This window comes from Limanda limanda, chromosome 1 (assembly GCF_963576545.1).
Source record: "Limanda limanda chromosome 1, fLimLim1.1, whole genome shotgun sequence".
Lineage (NCBI taxonomy): Eukaryota > Metazoa > Chordata > Actinopteri > Pleuronectiformes > Pleuronectidae > Limanda > Limanda limanda.
This window is the reverse complement of record NC_083636.1, coordinates 21,924,720-21,949,025: the sequence shown is the minus strand read 5'-3', so window position 1 is coordinate 21,949,025 and position 24,306 is coordinate 21,924,720. Positions and strand designations below refer to the sequence as shown.

Genomic DNA, 24,306 nt, shown 5'->3' with positions numbered 1-24,306 from the left:
ACTGTATATTTCATTTTCTACTATACTTTATATATTACACTATAGCTACATTATTCTACCATAATATATATTCATGAGACTATATAGTCTACTGTGATGTGCTGTACATGGACTATATATTCTACACCTCTAGTCTGCCATGGGCAGGTATTACTTCTATAAAAGGGCGCTGTCATTGCGTCACATGTTCAGGTACTAAAGTCGGAATAAAGATGGATAAACGCGGTTGATTGGTTCGAAGTGGATAGAGGCACTGAAACGTTGATTGTGCTTTAGCGGAGATCAAGAGGAGACGCGTTACATCACAAGATCGTTGTGTGGAGTTTGTGTAAAATACTGAGAATACATTTTAATTGTAGTGATATAATAAAGCAAATATGTTTTTAAAACTCTACACCTTCCAGCAACTTCGGAGATGTCTTATTTACGTGCTGTAACCTGTTTATTGTACAGGTTTAGAAAGACAACAACAATCAAAATTAAACATGGTTTTAGCAGCAGTTCGTTTGTCGTCTTCGAAGCTTTTTCCTGCGTCTGGTTTGACGACCAGTTTGTTAAATAACGAGTTACAACATGTAAATGAGACCAAGTTGCTGTTGGGAGGTGTAATTCTTTCATTTTAGTTTGAGCTATGCTAGCAGTTTCCCTCTGCTTCCAGGCTTTGTGCTAATCTAGGCTAAACTCCTCCACATTTATGATCTTTAGGTAATATGTTTAAAAGAGAATTCCTTTTTAAAAAGCCGTTACATTGGAGCTGCAACAGTTAAATGATAAATTTGGTAATTTAATTTTGTTGAACTGGAACGGTTAGATGCCTTTACACCCCGCCCCCCCCCCCACACACACACTGAAATGGAGACTGAGAATCTGTTAGTCAAGCCAAGGAAAATTCATCTGCAACAATTCTGATTATTGATTGGTCAACATTAAGAGGCAAAATGGCTCTATTTTGGCTTCAGTTTTGGAGAATGGGAGGAGGTGGAGATGTGTCGTCCATTTTTATTTACAGTCTATGGTCTAACGTGATAGTAAAATTTACGAGAGGTTCGTTGCAGATTGATCAGTCGTCGCAGCCCTGAATGAAAACATGATCATTCACGGCCTCTGGGGAACTCTGTATATGGTCTGGAGGAAACTCCACATATGGCAGGGAAGGAATCCCCAATATGGCAGGGAGGAAACTCCGTTTTTGGCCTGTTTCTGACAAGTTACAATAACTACAGGGGTTGCGGCAGGTACAGCCATATTTAATTTAAGAATTACTCATTTGAGTTACAGGGGTTAACCTAAGAGATTCAGGTGTCGGTGTGAGGAAAGTGTAGAAGGGGAAGGAGAAAGGTATTTTCTGTACAGATGGCTTTAAACACATAGCACCATGTACAGTAAGCCCTCGATAAGCAGGTTAGAAACCAGAGAGGTTTACAGTTGGAGCTCGACTGCAGCTCTCCCTGAAACACACAGCACATCAGCACAAAGTCATACTCATTGACAAATCATCATGAATTCTCAAACATCACCGAAACGACCTTGAAATTCAACTCATTGTCAAATCATAAGTAACTCATAGTCATTGTCCAAACTATTAAAACTCTGTAAGTCATCACCACCACATTATTATTACTTGTTATTCATAAGTTCTAGATGATCGGAATTAAGATACAGACAAAAAAAATCAACACAAAGTCTTCATGAGTGATATTTGGAAAAAGAAAAAATGCTAAGACACAAGAAGATTTCTTTTAAAAGGAGCGGAGACGTATCCTCCGCTAGAATCTCCTGTTGTTAAGATCGAGACTCGCTAATCGTCCAGCTCCGCTAACAAAAGTCCAGCTAATCAGGTGTGAGTGATCAGGAAAGAGGAAAATAACCTGTCTCATGAAGTCTGTCGCAGTTTGTCACATCAGCTTTTTGATCAACGTATCTTCACCTGTGGAGAAGGTTCAGCTTGTTGTTCAGTGAAGAATCTCGTACGCTAATGTAGCACGTGACGTATCATCGAAGGCAAAGAGGCTCCTAAAAAATCTTAAAGATTATCGCTTTTAAATATTCTTCTCCAATCTCAGCTTGGTTTGACATATTTTCAGACTCTTTTTACCTCAAAGTCGTACGAACACATCATTGCTCCGGTTGCTTTCGAACTAAAAGCTCAAGAGCTAACAGGTAGCACGAAAGTAGCCTTAACCTAAATGATGATTCATCAAAATGGCACCAGAGTCAGGTGCTGCCTCGTTGGCTTCTGAGATTATAAATAGAGACATAATACATTTAGTTTAGGGTTTTTACAGTTTGATCAGTGGACACTAAGTGTGAGTAGATGTCAAAATGAAGAATGGCTCTCTGGACTCAGACCTTGATGCTACCACTCTTCACAACACGGAGTTGATCAAACAGCTGACGAGCCAAAATGTCAAAGAGATCATTCAGAGAGTTTGGGCTCTGCGTTGGTAAAAAGGTTTAAAGATTCAGTCATTGCTAAGATATCATGGTCAAGGAGATAGCCTAGAGTCTGACCAGAGGTCAGGGGTTATGAGGTCACAGTTCAGGATGTTTAGAGGTTAGTGATCAGCAGTTACGGGGTCAAGTGGAACCATCCAGCAGTTGTCTCAGTGCTCTCTCGATGTTGATCCGGTGCCCCAGTCTGGTGACGCCAAGCTCCACATAGTCCTCTTTGGTGAGGGCGGGGAGATGGGAGCCTTCGATCTCGTGCTCCTGGAAGCGCTGGCGATGTTCGGCTAGACCTACGCTCTCCAGCCAGTCACCCACGTCGTATTTATTCCACAGGTTGAGGGGCCGCTGCCTCCATGGCCTCAGGGCCAACAGGGGGCCACTGAGTACTGGGGAGGGGCAAGGTGAGGCGTGGGGGGAAGGTGAAGGCGAACGGGACCTGGTTCGTGCGCTGGCACTTCGCATCACAAAGCGAACCTCCTTTGGTTCTGAGGGGAGACTTAGACTGGAGGACTTCAGGATGGTTAGACCGCGACCTGAGCTCAGATCTGGTCTTTCAGAACATGGGGTGGGGGAGGAGGCGAGCCCTATCGACCTATCAGAGGGGGAAGGAGAGGGGGAAGGGCTCCGGCGGGTGACAGGGTAGCGACTTCCTGGTCGGACTGTGTAACTTGCGCCATATCCTCGCTGGGAGATGGTGTGGAGTTCACCGAGACTGGAGAACAACCTGAAACACATTAAACCGTAGTATAACAGTATCCTAATGACTAGAGTTACCATTTGACACTTTGCTGAGACTCAACCGTTTAATTATTGTTGCATTGCCATTCACGTTTATATATTTTTTATATTGGTTTTAAAACGCTTGCTGTTGTGGAAGCTTTGCTTTCTGTTGAACATGCAAAGATGTTAGTGATATGCTAGGCCTAAACCGTAAAACTACTGTGGTATTGTTAGCTAGTAAGTCGAATATGTTAATGTTTTTGTTTGTGTTTTTATTCTTTTGTGTTTGTTTGTACGAGTTACGAAAGACCAACATGTTCTGAAACAAGAAGCTTGACAGGCTCGTTAGGTTTGCTAAGCTTGGTTTGGCAGAAAGCTTTTCAGGGGAGAAAACAATCCAAAGATGGACAGGGGAATAATTTCAGATTTTTAGTAGTTATTCATCTGCAAAGAAGGTAAACGTTAGTTAGCTGGTAGCTGTTAGCTAAGGAAAGTTATCTCTAGGCAATAACAAGAAGTGTTTACCAGAGATGAAACCTACGATTTACTCTCTCCTCTGTCCACACATCTGGAACAACACAAACAACAAACTCTTTTACAGCACACACACAAACACACAAACACAGAAGTAGTGCTATCAGGTCAGTACTTACCTGGCACCTCCTACTGGTGACCGCCGGCCTGGGTCAAGAGGGCTCGGCTCCTCCCCCAGAGAATGACTGTCTTTGTTGAGCAGCTGTAACCGATTGACCAGATCCAGTCCAGAACCTGCCCGGCCACTCAGCTCCATTACTGATGCCGAGCGACTGGTCAGATCCACAACCGACCCCGACCCCTGACCTCCCAGTGCTGCTGGACGGCCCCCACCTTCCTCTGGGCTGAGGCCCCGGCGTTCCTCCCCGCGGTCATCCCCTCCTCCCCACAGCTTGGACCTCCTCTGGAATAGGTAGCGTGGCTGTCGGCTGGTGGGGGAGGAACAGAGTGGTGAAGAAGGGGAGGAGGACGCAGTGGAGGGGAGGAGCTCACTGTCTGATGATTGCTTCAGCAGCGGGTCCCGAAGCGCAGAACGACCCCGGCCGATTGGTGAACGAAGACGAGGCTTTAGGCCTGATGGGGAAGTGACGGCAGGCGAGGAAGATTGGTGAGTAGCAGGTGGGGAGGAGGGGGAAGCTGGAGCTGGAGGGGAGGCCAAGGTAATGGAGGGAGGGAGTGAACTGGGCGAGGAGCTGTCATGGAGCCGTTCATCACTTCCTTCTTCCTCAGGACCGCCCTCCCCCCCTCCCTCCCCCACTCGCCGTGGTAACAGGGTAAGAGAGGATGGGGGAGGAGGAGCAGTAGGACTGGCAAAGGCAGGGGGGGGAGTCACAAGACCAATTCTGCGCAGCTCCTCCCTAGTTTCCTCATCACTGGACGACAACAATGCTGGTGGGAGTGTCACTGTGTAAGCCCCACCCTCCTCCTCTGAGCTTCCCACTGTAAGGCTTCTGCGCCTGTCAATCAGAGCTGAGTGACTCTCACTGGCCAGTGGTGGCAAGGGGGAGGGTCTCCAACGCTCAGGAGATGGGCCAGCAGGTGATGTTACTCCTCCCTCTGTCTCTGGACGTTCTACCTGTCCATCAGGGAACAGAGGCGGGGTTATGCGTTTATGCCTCAGCTCGGGGCTGGTTTGAGGAGTGGTGCGCTTGGTTCGCTGCTCTGGGCTCGTCTGTGGAGTTGTGCGTTTGGATCGGGGCTCAGGGCTGCCCTGAGGGGTGGGGATAGGGGTGCGCTTATGTCTTCCCTCTGGGCTTGCGGATGGGGTGGGGATGGGTGTCGTGGAGGCAGATGCGTGTTTAGTTCGAGGCTCAGGACTCGGGGTTCTGGCAGTGAGCGCTCGTTCTCGTGCCGCAAGAGCCAGGGCGAGTGGGGAGGACGGGTCTGAGGAGAGGAAATCAGAATGAAGGTGAACAAAAGGTTGTTGTGGTGAAGTAGTAGAGTCCTATCATCAACTGATTCATTGATGTGAGGGAGTTATTAAAGCAGAATTGTTTATCAACTCTTGGAGCATTCTGCAGCAACACAAGGGAATTCAGAAGGTTGTGATGTTGGACTTACCGAGAGGTTTTCCCGTTAGTGGGTGGAGGAAGGTGTGAGGTGTTGGGGAAGGCGATAGAACTTGGGCGGGAGGAGGAAGCTCCCCGAGGTCGTCCATCGAATGGCTCAAAGTCAGCAGGGGTGGCACCTGGTTTTCAGACCCGGCGCCCTCAACAGACAGGAAGAGAGACGACCGGCGGCCCTGTACCCGAGCGCGATCTGAAAGAACCTGCTGCTGGTACATCTCCGCCCTGCTTGGGCTGCCAGGCCCTCCTACGTCTAATTTGGAAAAATCATAATCTCTGATCCCAAGTCCTAGCAGAAGAAAACACAAGGAGTCAGACAATGTCCTGATCAGGAGGCTACGATATATTCTTGTCTCAATCCTGAGCACGTAACGTGACCTTGTGAGCACAGACTGTTACTTTTTGTGTTTAATCAATCGTAGCTAAGAAAAAAACCTTAGTTAATTTATTGACACATGACACATGCACATGAGCATAGCATTTATTTCAATACTAGACTCAATTGGTTTTAGTCAGTGTGTGCATCAACCTACTCATTGTTGTAACCACACACTTGACCTTGTGTTATCATACGCTGCAAAATTGAACATTTAACAGTACTTCCGCGCAATCCAGTACTATCAGATCATAATTTAATAACCTTCGATTTTTCACTATCTGAATATATGCCCCTAATAAAAAACTCGTTTTCTAGATGTCTACCTGATAGTGCTGTAGCTAAATTTAAGGAAATAATTCCGATTACATTTAAACCCGTATTATCCGTCGACATAAACAACAAATTCTTTAAAAACCCGAGCTCTATTGAGATTGACCACCTCGTAGAAAGCTCTGCAGACTCATTACGATTAACATTAGACTCAATAGCGCCTCTAAAAAAGAAATGTGTAAAACATAGTAAATTAGCTCCGTGGTATAATTCCAAGACACATGAGTTGAAACAAATATCAAGAAAACTAGAAAGGAAGTGGCGCTCCAGCAACAGTGTTGAAAATCTCCTAGACTGGAAGAGTAGTGTTACAGAATATAAAAAGGCTCTCCACAAAGCAAGAGCTGCCTATTATTCAAAACTAATAGAAGAGAATAAAAACAACCCCGGGTTTCTCTTCAGCACTGTAGCCAGGCTGACAGAGAGTCACACCTCCACCGAACCCAGTATTCCTCGATCCCTAAATAGCAATATCTTTATGACCTTTTTTAATGATAAAATTCTAACTATTAGAAATAAAATCAATCATCTCCTGCCCTCAATTGGCACTAATACCCTCCCAACAATAGAGATCTCAGAAACGGCTGAGAATCCTTCCCATTATTTAGACAGCTTCTCTCTGATCACCTGTGATCAGTTTACCAAAATAGTCTCAGGTTCCAACTAAATTACTTAAAGAAATTCTGCCCCTAATAGATAATTCGTTACTTAACACAATCAATCTGTCATTATCATCAGGTTATGTACCACAGTCTTTTAAAATAGCTGTAATCAAACCCCTACTCAAAAAACCCACCCTAGACCCAGAGGTTTTAGCAAATTACAGGCCAATATCTAATCTCCCCTTCCTATCTAAAATCTTAGAAAAAGTTGTAGCCAATCAGCTGTGTGAGTTTCTCCAGGAAAATAATATATATGAAGACTTTCAGTCTGGGTTTAGAACCAATCATAGCACAGAGACAGCCCTGGCAAAAGTCACTAATGACCTTCTAATAGCTTCAGATCAGGGACTTGTGTCTGTCCTCGTTCTGTTAGATCTCAGTGCAGCATTCGACACAATTGACCATCAAATTTTATTAGAGAGACTAAAACAGTTAATTAACATTAAAGGAACGGCCTTAAACTGGTTTAAATCTTATTTTGCTGATCGCTCCTAATTCGTTCAAATCAATGATGAGTCATCGGTGCACACCAAAGTTAACCATGGTGTCCCACAGGGGTCTGTGCTCGGCCCAATTTTATTCTCATTATATATGCTTCCACTAGGAAATATTATCAGGACACACTCGGTAAATTTTCACTGTTATGCGGATGACACCCAGTTATATTTGTCAATAAAACCTGATCAAAGTAATCAATTAACTAAACTTCGAGCATGTCTCAAGGACATAAAAACCTGGATGACCCGCAATTTTCTCTTATTAAACTCAGATAAAACAGAGGTTATAATACTCGGCCCTAAACACCTTAGAGATACATTATCTAATGATATAGCTGCGCTAGATGACATTGCCCTTGCTTCCAATGACACAGTCAGGAACTTGGGAGTGATCTTCGATCCTGATTTGTCCTTTAATAGTCACTTAAAAGTAATTTCTAGGACCGCGTTTTTCCACTTGCGTAATATCTCAAAAATCAGACATGTCCTTTCGCAAAAAGATGCAGAAAAACTAGTCCACGCCTTTGTTACATCGAGACTGGACTATTGTAATTCATTATTATCAGGCTCCAGCAGCAAGTCGTTAAAGACTCTGCAGCTGGTCCAAAATGCCGCAGCACGTGTCCTGACGAGAACTAAGAAAAGAGAGCACATTTCTCCAGTATTAGCATCGCTACACTGGCTTCCTGTTAAATCTAGAATCGAATTTAAAATTCTCCTCCTCACCTTCAAGGCCCTTAATGATATGGCACCTCTTTACCTTAAAGAGATGTTAGTTCCATATCAACCTACTAGAGCACTCCGATCCCAGAACTCAGGTTTACTTGTTGTCCCTAAAGTCTCTAAAAGTAGAGTAGGAGCCAGAGCTTTTAGCCATCAAGCCCCACTGCTGTGGAATAATCTCTCACTTTCAGTTAGGGAAGCAGACACGCTCTGTTCGTTTAAAAGTAGACTCAAAACCTTCCTTTTTTATAAAGCTTATAGTTAGAGCTAATTAGTGCGATGTTCCAAATTTGATTAAATGGCAAAAACCCCTGATGATGCTAAGACGCACAGGGAATTTATGACACAAGACACACGGAGCTTCTCTTTCCTGCTTCTCCTTCCTTTTTCTCCATATTTATCACATCAAGATAATTCTTATCTGATCAGTACATGTTACTAACTTGACCCCTTTTCCCGGAGTTTCTGTGCCTTAGCGCCCGCGGATGCAGGGCCACAGCTGTGGCCGCACCATGGATTATGATTGTGGATCGCGTGTCGGAGGTCGCAATGGTGGATCCAGTTCGGTGGATTCTGTATCGTGCCAGCTGATCGTCGTTGTAATGGAGGATCCTTTGTCGCGTTGGCATCGGATGATGACGGACCACGACCGAGGCGGCAGCTGATATTGGATTCTAACTGGCGGCGGTGGACAATGACTGTGGATTACAGTGGATCTCATCCTGATGCTGGATCGTGGTCTTGCTGGCTGCTGGCCAGAGACTGTGATTGCAGCGGGACTGCCTGACACATAGTATTGAAAAATGTTTAGCCTCATGGATGCTGCTAAAAATCCTGATGATGTTTTCTTACACCTGACATTTATTGCACTTCTGTCCGTCCTGAGAGAGGGATCCCTCACATGTGGCTCTCTCTGAGGTTTCTACATATTTTTACCTGTGAAAAGGGTTTTTAGTAGTTTTTCCTTACTCTTGTTGAGGGTTAAGGACAGAGGATGTCACACAATGTTAAAGCCCCATGAGACGAATTGTTATTTGTGAATGTGGGCTATACAAATAAAACTTGATTGATTGATTGATTAATTTATCTTCAAAATGAAATACATGTGCTCAAAACGTCCCTGACTGACACATGTTTCTGTAGAAATCAGAAAGACGACAAGTCAGAACCATCCTCACCCTGCTCCTCTACAGGCAGTTGTTTCAGCAGAGGTGACTTCCTCCTCTGCGGTTTGGTGGGTGGAGCCTGCTGTCCCACGTTAGCATAAGGGTTTTCTATTGGTCGACCCCTGCGGCGTGACAGTGGTGAGTGGCCGAGGGCAGGGCTGGTGCTGTGGAGAGAGAGCGTGGAGGTGTGTATGGCGGTGTGTGTGGCAGAGTGCAGCGCATGCGGGGGTGCGACGGCGTGTGCATCAGGCTGCAGCGACGGGGGCGTGTCCTGCAGGATGATCATTGACCTCGCTTTCCTCTGACGCTCGGCGTGGGAGTGGCTTCTTGACGGAGCGTCAGAGAGCTCCTGCAGCCTTGGCTCCGCCCCTGGCTTGAAGCTGGAGCGGGTCAGCCCCTCTCCCCGGGCAGGGGGAGGAGGAGGGAGGAAGGAGGGGGGAGGTCCAGAGTCGAGTAGGAAGAGCGGGGAGGTGGCGGCAGGAGGAGGGGGAGGAGCAGTCTGAGGAGGAGGAGGGATGAAGCTGTCCGTCAGCGAGGAGCTCCGTGGAAACCTATTCTCGTTGATCAGGGCTGAGACCCGGTCGTCCTCAGGTGTGCCTGTTGTGGTAACCATGGAGACGTCAAGATCAAAGCACCTGAATACTTTAAACTTTTTACACAAACAAAGACACTGATCATGATGATTTGTGATGATGTAATTGTGTGTGATTGTGTGAGTCTCACCAAAGCTCTTGGTTCTGGACATTCCTCTGGGTAAAGCCATGGTGCTCTTCTCTGGGGCTGAGGGGGGAACTAGACCCTGCCGCTCAAACAGAGACTACACACACACACACACACACACACACACACACACACACACACACACACACACACACACACACACACACACACAAATCATCAAACCTTGTCCATGTTCGTACAGTTTCAAGTCTTTAATGTTGTGGAAATTACGGACTGGAGGTTGATGCATCATTTACAGGTTGTAAACTCGTAGTTAGGCGACAAATACATAACATAAGGATCATGTTTGTGACGTTACATTAATCTCAGCCTGTGTGATCCGTCTGCTGGTCGGTCGCTGTTTGACCGTCGCCGCTCTGAAGTCGTCCGCAGGCCGCGCCCTCAGGACGACTTCCTGTTGCCCGCTGGCCAACATCTCATCCAGTTTCTCTGGAGGGAAGAGACACAAAGAACAACATAAACAAAATATGCTTAACCTCATTTAATCACAACATGACAACAACAAACAATAACACAACACCACAGCAAAAGCAGAGCTCCAGTTAACAGGGTCGTAGCCATGATGTCAGAAAACAAAGAGGAGGAGGTTTGACGTGTGCCAGTGTCCTCAGCAACACCGACATCAGGCCGACTTCATGCAAGTCACAACAACTGTCACTTTAGGTTGACGACACGACACTGTCACACACTGCGGCACTAAAACCACAAACATGAAATCAGGATCATGTGACTCACCGTAGCGTCTCCTTCTGGCTGCAGAGAGAGCAAAGGTCAACAACACACTCTCCTACAGTCTGACTTATCTCTGTGTGTGTTTGTGTGTGTGTGTGTGTGTGTGTGTGTTTGTTTGTTTTACCGATGTCCTCCAGGTCAGCAGTCATGGACTTGGATCGGAGCGTTAGCGAAGTGCTGGGGGCTCGTTTTGGAGGGGGCGGGGCTAAAGGATAAGAATCAATCAAATTACAGTCGACAGTAGATTAAAGAAAAGAAAATAACTGTGTTTTTGTAAAATTCATCACATCATAGAATCAATACAAAAAATACAGCAGCTTTCTCTGATACAAGATATGACGAATTTACCATTGTGAGACTAATCTTATACATTTTTTCTATATATTTTAATATTATATATATTTTTATTAAATATATTTGCTCCAGTGAAATGTTTAATTCTTATCAGTATGGAAGCGGATTTGTGCCACAGTAATTGTGTTTCTTTAAAAACAAAATATGTCTGCAGCCCAAATAACCTTCTGTGTTAATGTAACTGAATTTTTATGCAGATTTTATACATAAAATTAATTCACATCAAGACAAGTTGATTAAATAATATTGGCGACTGAAGTGAACAAGTTAGGTTAAAAAAATCCAAGATGGCGCTGGGACCTTTCTTCCTGATGAGGTTGGATTCTGATTTCCTGGAAACAGACACGACTTTCATCAGCAGGCGACTTCCTCCCTGTCGGATCAGAGAGACGACCTGCCGGTGACCCACCTTCACCACGTCCGTACTGTTCACCTGCGCACGCACACACAGACACACACACGCACACACGCACAGACACACACACACACACGGTCAGTTTTTGCCGAGCAGGGATCTCACAAGGCCTCAGGTGAGAGGTCAGGCGTTACCTCTATGAGAAAGTCTCCAGTCCGTAGCCCTGCCCTCCAGGCCACGCCCCCCTGGTCGACTGACTCCAGGTACTGAAGAGCAGGAAACGCCGGCGTCGGGGCGAACTCCTCGATGGGCGTCTCAGCTTGAGAGAGAGCGAGAGCACCATGTTTTTTAGTTATGTTGGACTTCTGTCTCTATGTTAGTGATCAATAACAACATCAATAATCAACATCAATCAATCAGCTTTATTTGAGAACCACTGTTTATCTTTGAGTGGAGTTTTTAATGTAAATAAATCTCTTTCAATTTCTTCAACACTTTATTTCTCATCTATGAGTTTAATTGTATTTATGTTGTGTGAAATAAACTAAAATAAACCAAACACTGTTTCCTTTTCTATGTTCCATATCTGTTTGATGTATTGATGGAGTCCAGATGATAGACGTGTTCTGAGAGCTGCTGATGTGAATCACACTCAGAGGTTATTATGAAAGCACACAGCAGGAGTTCTTCTTCACTGTGTTTTAAATATCTGTCCCAACACCTCCGAACACCCACTCCTCCTCCGATGTGTTCATCCCTCTGTTTCTACCTTTAGCTCCTCTGAGGACGAAGCCGAATCCCTCGCTCTCCCTCTTCTGCAGCACGGCCGCCTTCTCCTCGATCACGTAGTCACTGATGCAGATGAACACATGAAACACAACTGTGAGATCTCAGCGGTTTGATTCGAATCCGTTTTACATATTTGCTCAAATCTGTCGTGGATGTAAATTCGCAGCTAAGACGACGTCCGGCAGTTTGCGTTTTGTTTTAAATCTGTATTTGAATTATAACTCAGTTATAACCTCAGTATAATTTCAACGTTTAATTTGGGAAAACAAACTAAAATAACATTGAGTAATTTAACTTAATTACATGTATGTGGACTAGTAACAAAGTTTCACCTGTAGGAGGTGTAGTTGTCGTAGGATCCGACAGTGTAATGTCTGAACAGTCTCTTGGTGCGATCCTCCCTCGTCTCTGAAAAATACAGGAGACATTAAACACATCTTTCTCACATCACAGTGTGTTTGTATTTCATATTGTGTATTTGTGATATTTACCCAGTCTAGGGTCGTATTGTCTCATCTGAACTTCTTCAACACAGTCAGCAGGAAACCAACCAGTTCTTCCTTTAACACTGCCTTCCCAGTACCCCCCCTCACCTATAGACAGAACTGTTCATCCACAACACACACACACAATCATTATTACAGCTGTACACACACAAAACACTCAATATATACACAACGACAGGTCTCTGACCTTTCACCCTCTCTCCTCGGTGCAGTTGGATCTCGCCAGGCCCCTGGGGGACGTGGGACCGGGTGGCGATGAAGGTGCGTCCCGGTACGGCGCTGTACAGCCTCCTCTTCCTCATCTGGGGGGTCGGGGGAGGGGAAGGCGGGGGACTGGCCTCCACATGACCTCCGGCGCTCGGGCTGCAGACAGACAGACGACTGGACGTCAGAAAGAAGACGATAAACAAAAAACAACTCCAGCAAACAAATAAACAAACAAAGAAACTAAACTCATGAGCTGTAACGTGTTGAAGCTTTTATCGAGGATGAGGTATGTGTGGGTGTATCGATGGACATCGTACCTGAGGCGCCGTGTGTGACGTCGTAGTGAGTGTGTGTGCGTGTCGTGGTGAGTCTCCAGGCTTTGGAGGGAGGGGCCAGGTGAGGAGGCGGGGCTTTCAAGGGCATTGTCACTGGCTGAGCGAATCAGAGAACGTGGAGATGAGAGACCGTTTCCCGCTAACGTCCTGCTCCCGCCGCGGCGGCGTTTGGTGTAGGAGGGAGTTTCTCTGAAGGGTACTGCTTGGGCACATATACATAAGCACACACACACACACACACACACACACACACACACACACACACACACACACACACACACACGAACACACACACAGACACACAGAGTTAACCAACTACTGTTATTTGTGATCTTAGAAACATTCACACATGAACTTTCAGCAAACTCACCAACATCAGAGGTTTTGTGGATTTTAATGATTTCTGCCAAATCAAAGTTCCCAGCAATGATCGCCACCTACACACACACACACACACACACACACACACACACACACACACACACACACACACACACACACACACACACACACACACACACACACACAGACACACACACACACACACACACACACACACACAGACACACACAGAATGTTTGTACCATAACAACAGCTGCAGCAGATAATTCAGATTGATTCCTGGTTGTAGTTCTTATATTTGACCTGAAAGGCCGTCTGGTTGTTGTAGTTCTTGATGTCCTTGTTCGCTCCTCTGAACAACAGCACTCGGGCACAACTGTCCTGAAAAACCAACAACCCATTAATTACTAAAGGAAATTAAACAACGTGAACAAAACATGTGACACAGAAAACGTTAATACAGTGTTATTGTGTGTGTGTACTGTATTTAATGTGTGTTACCTGGTTGTAGAGCGCACAGAGATGCAGTGCTGTGTTTCCTGATGCATTCTGGGAACTCATGTCAGCCCCATAGAACAGCAGGTGCTCCAAGTGTTGCACGTTACCATAGCGACATGCCTGAACTCACATACACACACAGAAAATCATAATTGTACGAGCAACTTATTATCAGCGCAAGTATAATTGAACTGATTGTATATGTGTTCGGTGTGTGTGTGTGTGTGTGTGTGTCACCTGGTGGATTTCCTGCCACCCGTTCTCATCAGTCATCCCTGTAACCATGACAACAGGAAATCGTTCAGTGATGAAGTGTGTTTGTTTCACAAACGACACAATATAAATAATCTTATACAAAATAAGTTGTACAGTGTTGATGCGAGGGGCAGCAGTGATGTCAACACACACACACACACACACACAGGATTGATTACTGAGCCTCCTCACCGATGGTGGCGTGGTCCTGCAGTAGCAGCTCGCAGCAGTAGGGGGCGCCCCCCACCATGGCAGAGTGGTAGAGGGGAGTGAGACCTCTGCTGTCCTTGTAGTCCGGAGACGCACCGAGGTCGAGCAGCGTCTGGGGACCACGAGAAGATTTCAATTACGTGTCAGAAGACGTTTGTGATGAAGTTAATAGAAGCCATAGTGTCTTGATCGCCACCTGGTGGATGGCTGTAGTATAGGCCATAAACCCTCCATGTAAGCAGATGGGACCAGACCAAGTAAGAACATCTAAGCACAGATTGAATGAGTTGGTTTCCTCACAGTGAGAGCGGCGCTGTTCCTGCAGAGGACGGCTCGGTGCAGAGCGGTGATACCGTCCCTGGTCCTGAAGTCCAGGTGAGCTCCACCGCTGCGAAGGGCTTTGATCAGCTCACAGCTGTCCTCCAGCTGCACGGCCAGCGTCAGGGGACACTCTGAGACACAGGAAGACATTCACTCTCTCTTCTCGTAACCTCACTGGTCAATTCTGACCAGAAAACCGTTGTTTTATCTCCACCAACCAGGGAAACTTCAGTTTACGTTTGTTTCTTACCAGATTAATTTGAAGTCACTTTGAACTTTAACCACTGAAATCTAACCAGTTCATATTTGAGTCCAAATGACAACTGATCAAAATGAGGATTTGTATCGTCAAAAAGAGGATTTGTGGGGCCACAGTGACTTTGACCTTTGACCTCAAAATTCTAACCAGGTCGCCCTCAAGTTCACCGTTAATGTTTGATCAGAGATTTGTTATTTAACACGATGCTATCAGCTGTGTGCTTGTTGGTCGTACCCCCCGTGTCGGCGTCGTGGAAGTTGGGGTCCAGGCCTTTTTCCAGCCATTTGGAAAGTTTCTCCACGTTCTTCTGAGCAACATGTTCCATGAAACGCTTCAGATTGGCCTGAAACACACGTTTGTTAAAGCATTAACTGTCAGAGCAGTGTGGAGTGAGTTTATGTGATCATGTTATAAACTGTGTTACTCAAACATTGTTGTACATAAAGTGATTAATCTGAAAGTGTGACTGTGTGTGTGACTGTGTGTGTGTGTACCTTGGTGTGTAACTTGGCCAGTTGTTTATCGTCCACGTAGGTCTGAGTGTAAATTCTCCTCTTATAACGAAACTGAAGAGAAAAGGAAAAACCAAGGGGACTCCGGTTACTGGAAGTCGTACGTGTTAAACACAATCGTTAAACACTGACCTTCGCTTGCAGAGGACAATACTGATGTTATCGTTGCCATGGAAACATATCATCGAAAAGACATCCTATGTATGGACTTACCTCCAGGTAGGGGATGGGGGTGATGGGGGGCAGAGGGTACTCCTTCAGCACCCGCTCCTCGTCCAGAAACTTTCCGGCTCGGCCGTTGAACGCCGGCTGGAAGAGACCATAGTTCAAAACATCCGACAGAGACTGAGTCAAGGTCACCAGTACCCTCTGCTTACTGGTCCAAACTGGTAACTCTGGGTCCAACCGCAAACACTTCTAAGGGAGCCAGAGACAGAGACACAGACAGACGGACAGAGAAAGAGACAGACACACACAGACAGACAGACGGGTTTGTCCTGCTGATTCATTTATTTAATGCTTCTACTCCAGGTCTCTTTATATATATAGAGATATTCATATTCACATTCATGTATAAACTGTGGGTGTGTGTTACCGTCTGCTGCAGGTCCGGGATGCCAATGCGGACGACAATGCTGTTTCCAGGGGACGGGTCATCCGCGTCGTCGTCCCTGGCAACAGCAGAGCCTGTCGGGTTGCCGTTAGTAACCGCCTGTTGCCGCGGGCGATCATGTTTGGTGTCAGCAGCCGGACTCAGAGGCATGTGGCTGAAACACAGAAGAGCAGAGTTAAAGACAACTAAAGCTGCAACTAAGTAACTAAGTGCTTTTTACAGTACTTTACTCAAGTACTTAAAGGGCACATATTATGAAAATTCCACTTTTGTAGTGCTTCTACACATTCATTTGGGTATCTGGCATGTCTACCGTCCCAAAAACTCTGGAAAAAAACAACTCCCGCGATTTGTTGTGGTTCCTCTATGTCAGAAACGATACGCTAGAGTGCGTCGAATGGGATTACGAGCGAAAAATACGTCATAGTCACACCACGCCCATGTAGGGAGTCTCGCTACATGGCCTTGGACCACCCCCCACCATCATCTCGCCGGGCTCCACCGGCCCGGCTCCCCGGCTCCCGTTAGCTCGCTGCTCCTACCCATCAGACATCTAAGTGGCCACATAAACATGCCGATCGTTGAGGCGGAGACCCCCGGGACACCTCTAAACGTTGACTCAACAGTGTGGAAGGATGCTGCTGCTGCGCCAGCTCCAGCTCCAGCTCCCACTGCGGGGCTGCGCTGGGGAGCTGGGGCTCTCGCAGCCAGGCTTCGGCCCACCTGACTCTGGTTCAAAACGATATGGTTGCAAGATTGTATCTTCGTCTCCAGTAGCCATATTTATACAGAGGTAATGGATAGCTAAAAATCTGGGCGCTTGTATCTCGTGAAGGAGGGAGGAGGGGAGAGGGTGAGAGGGGGGGCAGGGCACTCAAAACAGGTCAATCTGAGGAGGGCTGTTTTAGACAGGGTAAAAAGGGTGCTGTTTTAAATTATCCTTGTGGTATTTTGACCAAAATATGTTACAGACATTTCATTAAGACCCCAAGGAACCATATCAACTGCGGTTAAAATCGGCATACGATGGGTCCTTTATATACAAATCTGAGGCCAAGTTATTTACTTTAACTTTTATTTAATGTATTTAGAGTATATAAACTTTTAATAAATTTAGAAATCCAGATTTTTGAATCCAAACTATGATTTGCTTAAAGATTTTAGGTTTAACAGTGAATAAAAACACAAGCAACAATTTTATTGGTTGATTAATCATCAGTTGATTTACAAAAACTAAAAACTCACTTCAGTCATTGTTTGGGTTCATTAATGTAAAAATGCTTTGGTGTCACCTTTACATTTTGTGTCTATTAAGATTCAGTGTGAAAGAATCATCACCTTTTAAAGTGAGTTAGAGATTAAAAACTTTGAACTAAACTGTTTTTCATCTCAGGTTCTTCTCATTAATTTGCCTCGACGCTCTCGGCTGAAACGTCTCAAACTAGGGCTACGTTGTAGAACTAAGGGGGCCGGGCACACGCGCGGTTCCAAGTCTGTTGCGGTCGGGGAAGACAAAGCGTTCAATGAGCAAGCGCTGGTCTCCACATTGCATGCGTTTTTTTGCACTACGGCAAGGATTAACGCTTCACTTCCTGTAGCCAGCAGGTGGCGCTGTGATTTTAAGTCATGGTGTCTTCTTAGATGTCATCAGGTCGTGACTCATGTCTTACATGCCTAGTTTGGACTTGATTGAACCAAATATGCCTGAGCTACAGAAGCTTGTGTTACGATGGCGTGTAATCAAACTTTGATTTGATTACCAAGCCACGGTCACATGGAATGACAAAATGTTAAAATTCCAATAACTTTATATCTCCATCTTGTTTTGAAGACACTCATCTAAATTTTAAGTTGATCTGATGAAAGCCCTACGACAAGTATGTCAAAGTAAATATGCGGAATATGGCCAAAATGGCCACCAAATCCAAAATGGCGGGCTTCCTGTTTACTCTAGCATATCTATTCAAGAGACTTATTTTTTTGTCATGAGAAGACACATGTCCCTGTCAATTTTTGTAAAAGTAGGCCAATCGTAGTGCCGGGGCTGCCCTTTAGGGGGCGCTAGTCAGTTATTTTGTCACGCCCATTACTTAAACCCATCTGACAGCTTTCAGGGGGGGCCTATTGACACACACATGTAGTTTGAGGGAGATGGGCCCATGAACACTGAAGTTACAGCGATTTCGTGTGTCACGGCGAGTTGATGAACTTTGATGCAACGCCATTAATATGGCGTTTGACGAAAAGTCACAGTAATCTTATATCTTCATTATCAATGTCTTGAGACCCATTTGACACAGTTTGACATGGTTGCGCAAAGTGGATGAGGAGGAATACTTCCAAGTGTGATACGTACCAAAAACAAGACATTTTCTGCTGCCACCAAGGGGCGCTGTGATTTTAAGTCACGATTTCTATGTCCATGTTTTTGGGTCGCGACTCTTGTCTTATGTGTCAAGTTTGGACTCGATTGGATCAAATATGTCCGAGATACAGACGTCCGTGTTTTGATGGCGTTTAATCAAACTTTGACGCAACGCCACGGTCACACGCTCTGACAAAAAGTGGATTTTTTTGATAACTTTAGATCTCCATATTGTTGTGATGACACTCGTCTAAATTTTAAGTTGATCCGATGAAAGCCCTACAACAAGTACATCAAAGTAAAAACGTGGAATATGGCCAAAATGGTGAATGCTAAATGAGGGGCCTATCCGTAGGTGGCGCTGTTGAGCTATTTTGCCACGCCTATTTCCAAATACTCCAGAATACGTAAATTTTCACACATTTCTACCTTACTGCAAAGTTTAAAACATTTTTGAGCATGGGAAAGCCCTCAAAAAGTCCATTCACTACGCTCAGAATAATCCTTACAAATTCAATAGGGCCTCCCACCGGAGGTGCTCGGGCCCTAAAAGGACATTAGCAGCTGGATGAGTCATACTCCCACGTTGTCCCCCCCCCCCCCGACCAAAACACACCACGTTAACATGTTTACGTGATAAATGACAGAGGACATGCTGACTCTGTTTTGACCTGCACCTTCTCTAATAATGGCCTCAGGATGTTATGTAACGTCCTGTTTTTCACCCTGAACATAAGACACACACACTCACACACACACACAAATAACACTGTTTCTGAAAACAGTTGAAGCATAGAGAAGGATTCTTCTTCACCAACGTTTTCCATGAACATAAAATAAATGCTGATATTAATAAATATCCGGTGATAATTAAGTTGTATCTTGTGTGTCACGTCCTTCAGAGGCTTCATTTAAAGAACGATTACGTCACAACGGTTTGACTCAAGCTTCCAATGGGACGCCCCCCCCCCCCCAGCTATGTCCATCTTTAGCTGTAACCAGCAGGCAATTAGATTAGCTTAGCAAAGCATAGCATACAGTATGTGTAGTTTAATTAAATTGAAATCGGCAAATGCATTATATCTTTGTCAGATTTCCTCTGATCTGTCACTTTCTGATGCGAGTGCTTCACTATATTTTGGACGACCTCCACCTCCTTCACTTCGCGTCCTGATGAATTATAGTCATAAACATGTCGACCCGCCCTTCCCAGTGGAATCATAATCAGAACGCCCCCAATCGTCGTTGGTGCCAATTAGCAGTTTGAATTCTCATTCATGCCAATAAAGCCGCAGAAGTCAGAACTTAACGGCAGCTTCTATCACAGCCGAGGACGAAAGAGAGACAGACAGTGAGAGGAGGATGAGTTGTGAGTTGTCATAGAAACTGGAATAGCAGGGAATCCTGTGCTAACCTCACTTTGTCACTGTGTGTGTGTGTGTGTGTGTGTGTGTTAAAAAAAGCCCCCTGATCTACATCCTCACTGTTTCTATGGCAACGCGGTCGAACAATTTTTTGCAGCTCAAGTATAAAACGACCGACCTACCTGCTCGCTCTCTCTCTCTCTCTCTCTCTCTCTCTCTCTCTCTCTCTCTCTCTCTCTCTCTCTCTCTCTCTCTCTCTCTCTCTCTCTCTCTCTCTCTCTCTCTCTCTCTCTCTCTCTCTCTCTCTCTCTCTCTCTCTCAGCACCACCCTCAGGTGCTGCTGCGTCTCGGACCACTTCCTGATGAGGTGGATGTGAGTGTCTTGGATGTTTCGGAGACATTTGGTCTCTGGAGCTGCAACCACTCGACGAACCAGCAGGATCCAAAGTACCATGCTACTGCTTATTAGTGGCACGTTTTTACCTGTTAGACATGAATCACTGTTTTATCAGTGCAAATTATTTTAAACACTTATTGCATTTTCTACATTGTTGACTCCTGAAAATATAAAGGAATTATGTTGATAAGCAAATAATCCTCCTAAAGTTAATTCCCCAGCAAAAATCTTCGGTCTAGAATCGTAAAATTCATTCCAATTCCATTCCATCGCTGCAGCTCCTCTTTTCAGCCTCTGTCTAAAACACTTGGTTTTAGCTCCTGTCTCTTTAAGACCGACCCCCCCCCGCTCATGTTCTGAAACCCAATCGAGGATGAATTCGTCGCTGCAGCTCGTTTGTTACGTGTTGGTCAGAATCTTATTGTCCAACAGAGACGAAGGTCACATCATGGAGCTGCACTGATTCTCTGGTTATTAGACTCTGTCCACTTCCTGCCTCTGTTTCCTCTGCAAACAGCCTGAGCTGCTGGGTTTGATTTCCAACCTTCTGCACTTTAGATCCACCAATCAGAGGCTCTGAATCAACTTCCTTCAAACTCTGAAACAGAAGCTTTCCTGCTCTGAGGGGGCAGAGGGAACGTCCAGGAACACTGAACTCCAACTTCTCACCGAGGGCCTGGATGAATCTGACGAGCCGGTTCATCCCTCACTGCCTGTTGAACATCAGAAATGTTCTTTTTCATCAGGTCTCATTCAATCTTCACTTTCTCTGCCGGTAACAAAGGAAACCACAGAAACTGAAGAGTTGAATGTGCCCTTCCATCAGTGCTGGGAATAAAAACTCACTAACTCCGAGCTTTTCACAGTTGTCTGATGGATTAACCTTCAAACTGAATGTAGAGATAAAACGACGAGCCAACTCTCTGACAGCTGTTCAAATATACATCTGTGACAAGCTGAGCTTGATTACACAACACGTCTCATCAGAGTTTTTGGGATGGTTTCATTTTGCAGAGTTTCTCACTTCAAACAAAGAATGTACGTTTATATTCTCCTAATTTGCAGCAGCACGTAAACTACTTTGGGTTCTCAACCAGAAAATCGTATTCTCTCAATAATAAAAGCTGCTGATTCAGAGTCGGAGCGTTTCTACAGAATCAGTTCTTCTTCTTGTTCTTTGCTCGGCCCTGACCTGGGTCTTCCCTTCAATCATCACTACAACATATTCAATATCTGCTTCTTTGAATCAAAGCAAGTTTAAACCCTAAACTGTAAAGATGGACGACATCACAGCTGCAAAAAGTCAAAACCATCTGGATCGACCCGGTGGCTGGCTGCGGTATAGGTCTTAAACCCCGCCTCCTCTATGTAAGCAGATGGGATACATTAAATAAATGGTTGTCACAGATGTTTTCTGTGATTTCAGGTCGTTCTTATCCAAGTGATGTTTGTTAGTGTTCGTGTTTCGGATCAGTTGGTTTTGATTGATGCTCGTGCTACGTAGCCTGAGAGGCGACACCATGGGTCTAATTTACCGAAGTTTGACGACGACTCATCACCAACAAGTGTCTTTAGATTAAATGTGCATTCGACCCATGATGTTAGTTAAATACACAGAGTTGAAGTCTCACTCCGATATGTAAAACACAACCAATTAATACAAATGAGACGTTTCTTTTGAAGAAGCTCTACTGTCGGCTGTTTCTGGGCCTATTCTCCCCCCCACCAACTCTTTACCACTTCCTTTCTCTGGATCCACTCGATTCTCTTCCTCCAGTTCAGATCACTTTCACACCTCAGCAAGCACAACATTTGTGCTGGCAGCATCATGTAAAGCGCCTGTGGTCCTCTCTCTGCGCGCTGGTGTGAATGTGAATGGGTCCCTCAGGTGGGAGCCAGAGCGGCGCACTGATTGTTTTCTTCCTCCTCTCTTCTCTGCAGAGCTCCGTTATGTAACGTCTCTTCTCATTTCCTCCAGGACCCATCTGAGCCAGGATGTTCAGCGCCGGTGTGAGTTTCGTCTTACGATGGTTGTCGTGCACAAAGATGGAATTCTTGTTCGATTTGAGCAGCAGGAGGTTTGATCCTGAAATAACTCGAGGTCACAGATTTGATCACTTCCCGTTTTTGTCCTGAGCCGAGCCGCTGTCCTCCCACACAGCCGAAACCACACTGCAGCTACGCTAGTCTACAAATTCAACTCAAGCTTAACACACTTCGCTCGTGAGGGATGCTTTAAATCATATTATTGATCCAATTTTGCTTGGTAAAAACTCAAATATCTAATTAAAGCTCATTAAAGACCGTTTGAATAACAAGTGAATCACATCAAGGCCAGAAAATTAGGTGTTGCCAAGGTTACAATGCAAGATGAGCGTAAAGAATGACATCTTTCGTTACATCTGCAAATTCAAATTCTGTGAAAGTGACAGAGACTTCTTCACAAAGAGGAAGAGACGGAAGAAAGAAGTGTGATGGTAGAAAGAATAGGCTGTATATAAAGAGGATCAGTGACTGTATATAAGTCAGCTTCTTGGAAAGTCTTCACAAGGTTTAAATAACAACAAAGACCTAAAGGAACCAGAAGAACCTGGTTCTGCATCAGACCACAAACATGAAGATGGATGAACGTGTCTGTTACTGTATAACTATATATATATGTATATCACTAGATATTCTGAACCTACTGCTGAGTATAAACAATGTAATGAAATCTGCAAACATATTTAACTGGTCTAACCTCATTACTGAGGAAGCACAGTCACGTTCTGTAACTGAGGAAGAAACTCTGCCACCGATTCGTCAGGTCAAAGATTTCAAACGTGTCAGCACGGTTCTGTTTCCTCTTCTTCGCCTGTTTCCAGCGGTGTGATTGTTAGTTTCTCAGGAGCGACACCTATTGTTAAGGAGAAGACTGCAAGTCACTGCGCCTCAAGTGCGAGTCTGAGAGGAAGCGGCGTCGACGCACGAGGACGATTCATCAAGCTCAACCACAGCTTTTAAAACTGTAAAAACTACAAACTATATTGAAGTATTTCCTACACAACAAACTGCTTTAACCCAGTGATGTGTCTAATTAAACATTTTTAATATCATTGAGTTTATAAAGTGTCGTCTACAGGGAACACGACAGAGAGTTGTGGGTTTGCACCTCACGTCATGTTAATAAATCTATGTCGACTTTTAATCACTGAGCTGTAACATCGCTGCTTCATTTAATCTCCAACACGGTTTCAAACAAACTGAGATTCATTACTTCTTCTTCAAAGATCATAACTGAAGAGTTGATTAAGCTCAAATGTTTTTGCTGCGTTTGTTATGAACGTTCTGAGGCCTGTTAGGAAAATAAATCTTTAATTTCTCTTCCTCCTCAAACTAATAAAACTTCTGAGATGTAGAAACTTCGCCTAAATCGCTGCAACTTTGTCCTGAAAACACGGTTTTAAAAAAGGGGTTGATTAGGTTTATATGATCTATAATTAAAAATATATTACCTATAATTCAATAAATATAGTTTCACTTATGTAGGATTCTCATATCTGGTACTGAGGCCTTCAAGGACAAAATCACACACACACACACACACACACGCACATCTACAACCATTCAAAAGTTTGTACTCTCAGGTCGGCCGTCGCTGCTGAATCGATTCCTGTGAGAAGCTCTGGTGGTGAATCATGTTCCCCTGAAGCAGAACCACAGCACTTACCTGTCGTCAGCAGTCCCATCAAACTTTTCCAACGGCCGTTACTGATTTCCACTGGTCTCGTCTGCTCTGTCGTGGTTTGGTTCCTGGTTCTGGTTTTGGATTTGCTGCTGGTTTCTGGATCTTGCGTCTCTGGTTGGGTTTTGATTGGTTGGAGCAGGTCCTGGTTGTAATCCTGGTGGATGTGCTGGTTACAGTAGAAGCAGGAGGAGACGTTGTGGTTTCTGTTGCAGAACCTGGAGCAGAACTTGGTAAAGTGGGTTTTGTGGAGTTTCCGTCCTGCAGCAGCGTGAGAGGTCTCAGAGCTTCAGATTGTATTCTGGGAGCTGCTCCGCCCATCCTGTGGAGAAGGAGGAAAAAGGGAGGATGAGGAAGATAGGGAGGAGGCGGGTGGGGGGGTTAGGGAGAGGGAGGCCAGGAT

The 24,306-nt window shown here is 45.1% G+C and overlaps 1 protein-coding gene across 1 annotated transcript; it reads right to left on the bottom strand.

Moving 5' to 3' along the window:
• Nucleotides 1-1,228: 1,228 nt before the first annotated feature.
• On the bottom strand, nucleotides 1,229-24,178 carry shank3b (SH3 and multiple ankyrin repeat domains 3b). The gene is made up of 27 exons (XM_061080983.1): nucleotides 23,889-24,178; nucleotides 16,036-16,207; nucleotides 15,654-15,857; nucleotides 15,423-15,494; nucleotides 15,163-15,271; nucleotides 14,649-14,800; nucleotides 14,331-14,460; nucleotides 14,121-14,158; nucleotides 13,887-14,003; nucleotides 13,689-13,766; nucleotides 13,414-13,480; nucleotides 13,026-13,242; nucleotides 12,689-12,882; nucleotides 12,487-12,600; nucleotides 12,328-12,403; nucleotides 11,976-12,058; nucleotides 11,401-11,525; nucleotides 11,152-11,284; nucleotides 10,622-10,702; nucleotides 10,501-10,518; nucleotides 10,064-10,194; nucleotides 9,748-9,841; nucleotides 9,037-9,621; nucleotides 5,263-5,556; nucleotides 3,822-5,085; nucleotides 3,710-3,736; nucleotides 1,229-3,172 (listed from the first exon to the last, which is right to left on the bottom strand). Exons 2-27 carry the CDS (start codon nucleotides 16,201-16,203, stop codon nucleotides 2,578-2,580), a joined length of 5,166 nt encoding a protein of 1,721 aa, XP_060936966.1. The 5' UTR covers nucleotides 16,204-16,207; nucleotides 23,889-24,178; the 3' UTR covers nucleotides 1,229-2,577.
• Nucleotides 24,179-24,306: the final 128 nt, after the last annotated feature.

Excerpts from the sequence above, each read along its gene's own strand:
- shank3b (XM_061080983.1), bottom strand. The coding sequence starts at position 16,203 with ATGCCTCTGAGTCCGGCTGCTGACACCAAACATGATCGCCCGCGGCAA. Across the intron at positions 14,004-14,120 it reads GGTGGCAGGAAATCCACCAG|GCATGTCGCTATGGTAACGT; the intron begins GTGACACACACA and ends ATGTGAGTTCAG. Across the intron at positions 3,737-3,821 it reads TCACCAGTAGGAGGTGCCAG|ATGTGTGGACAGAGGAGAGA; the intron begins GTAAGTACTGAC and ends GTGTTGTTCCAG.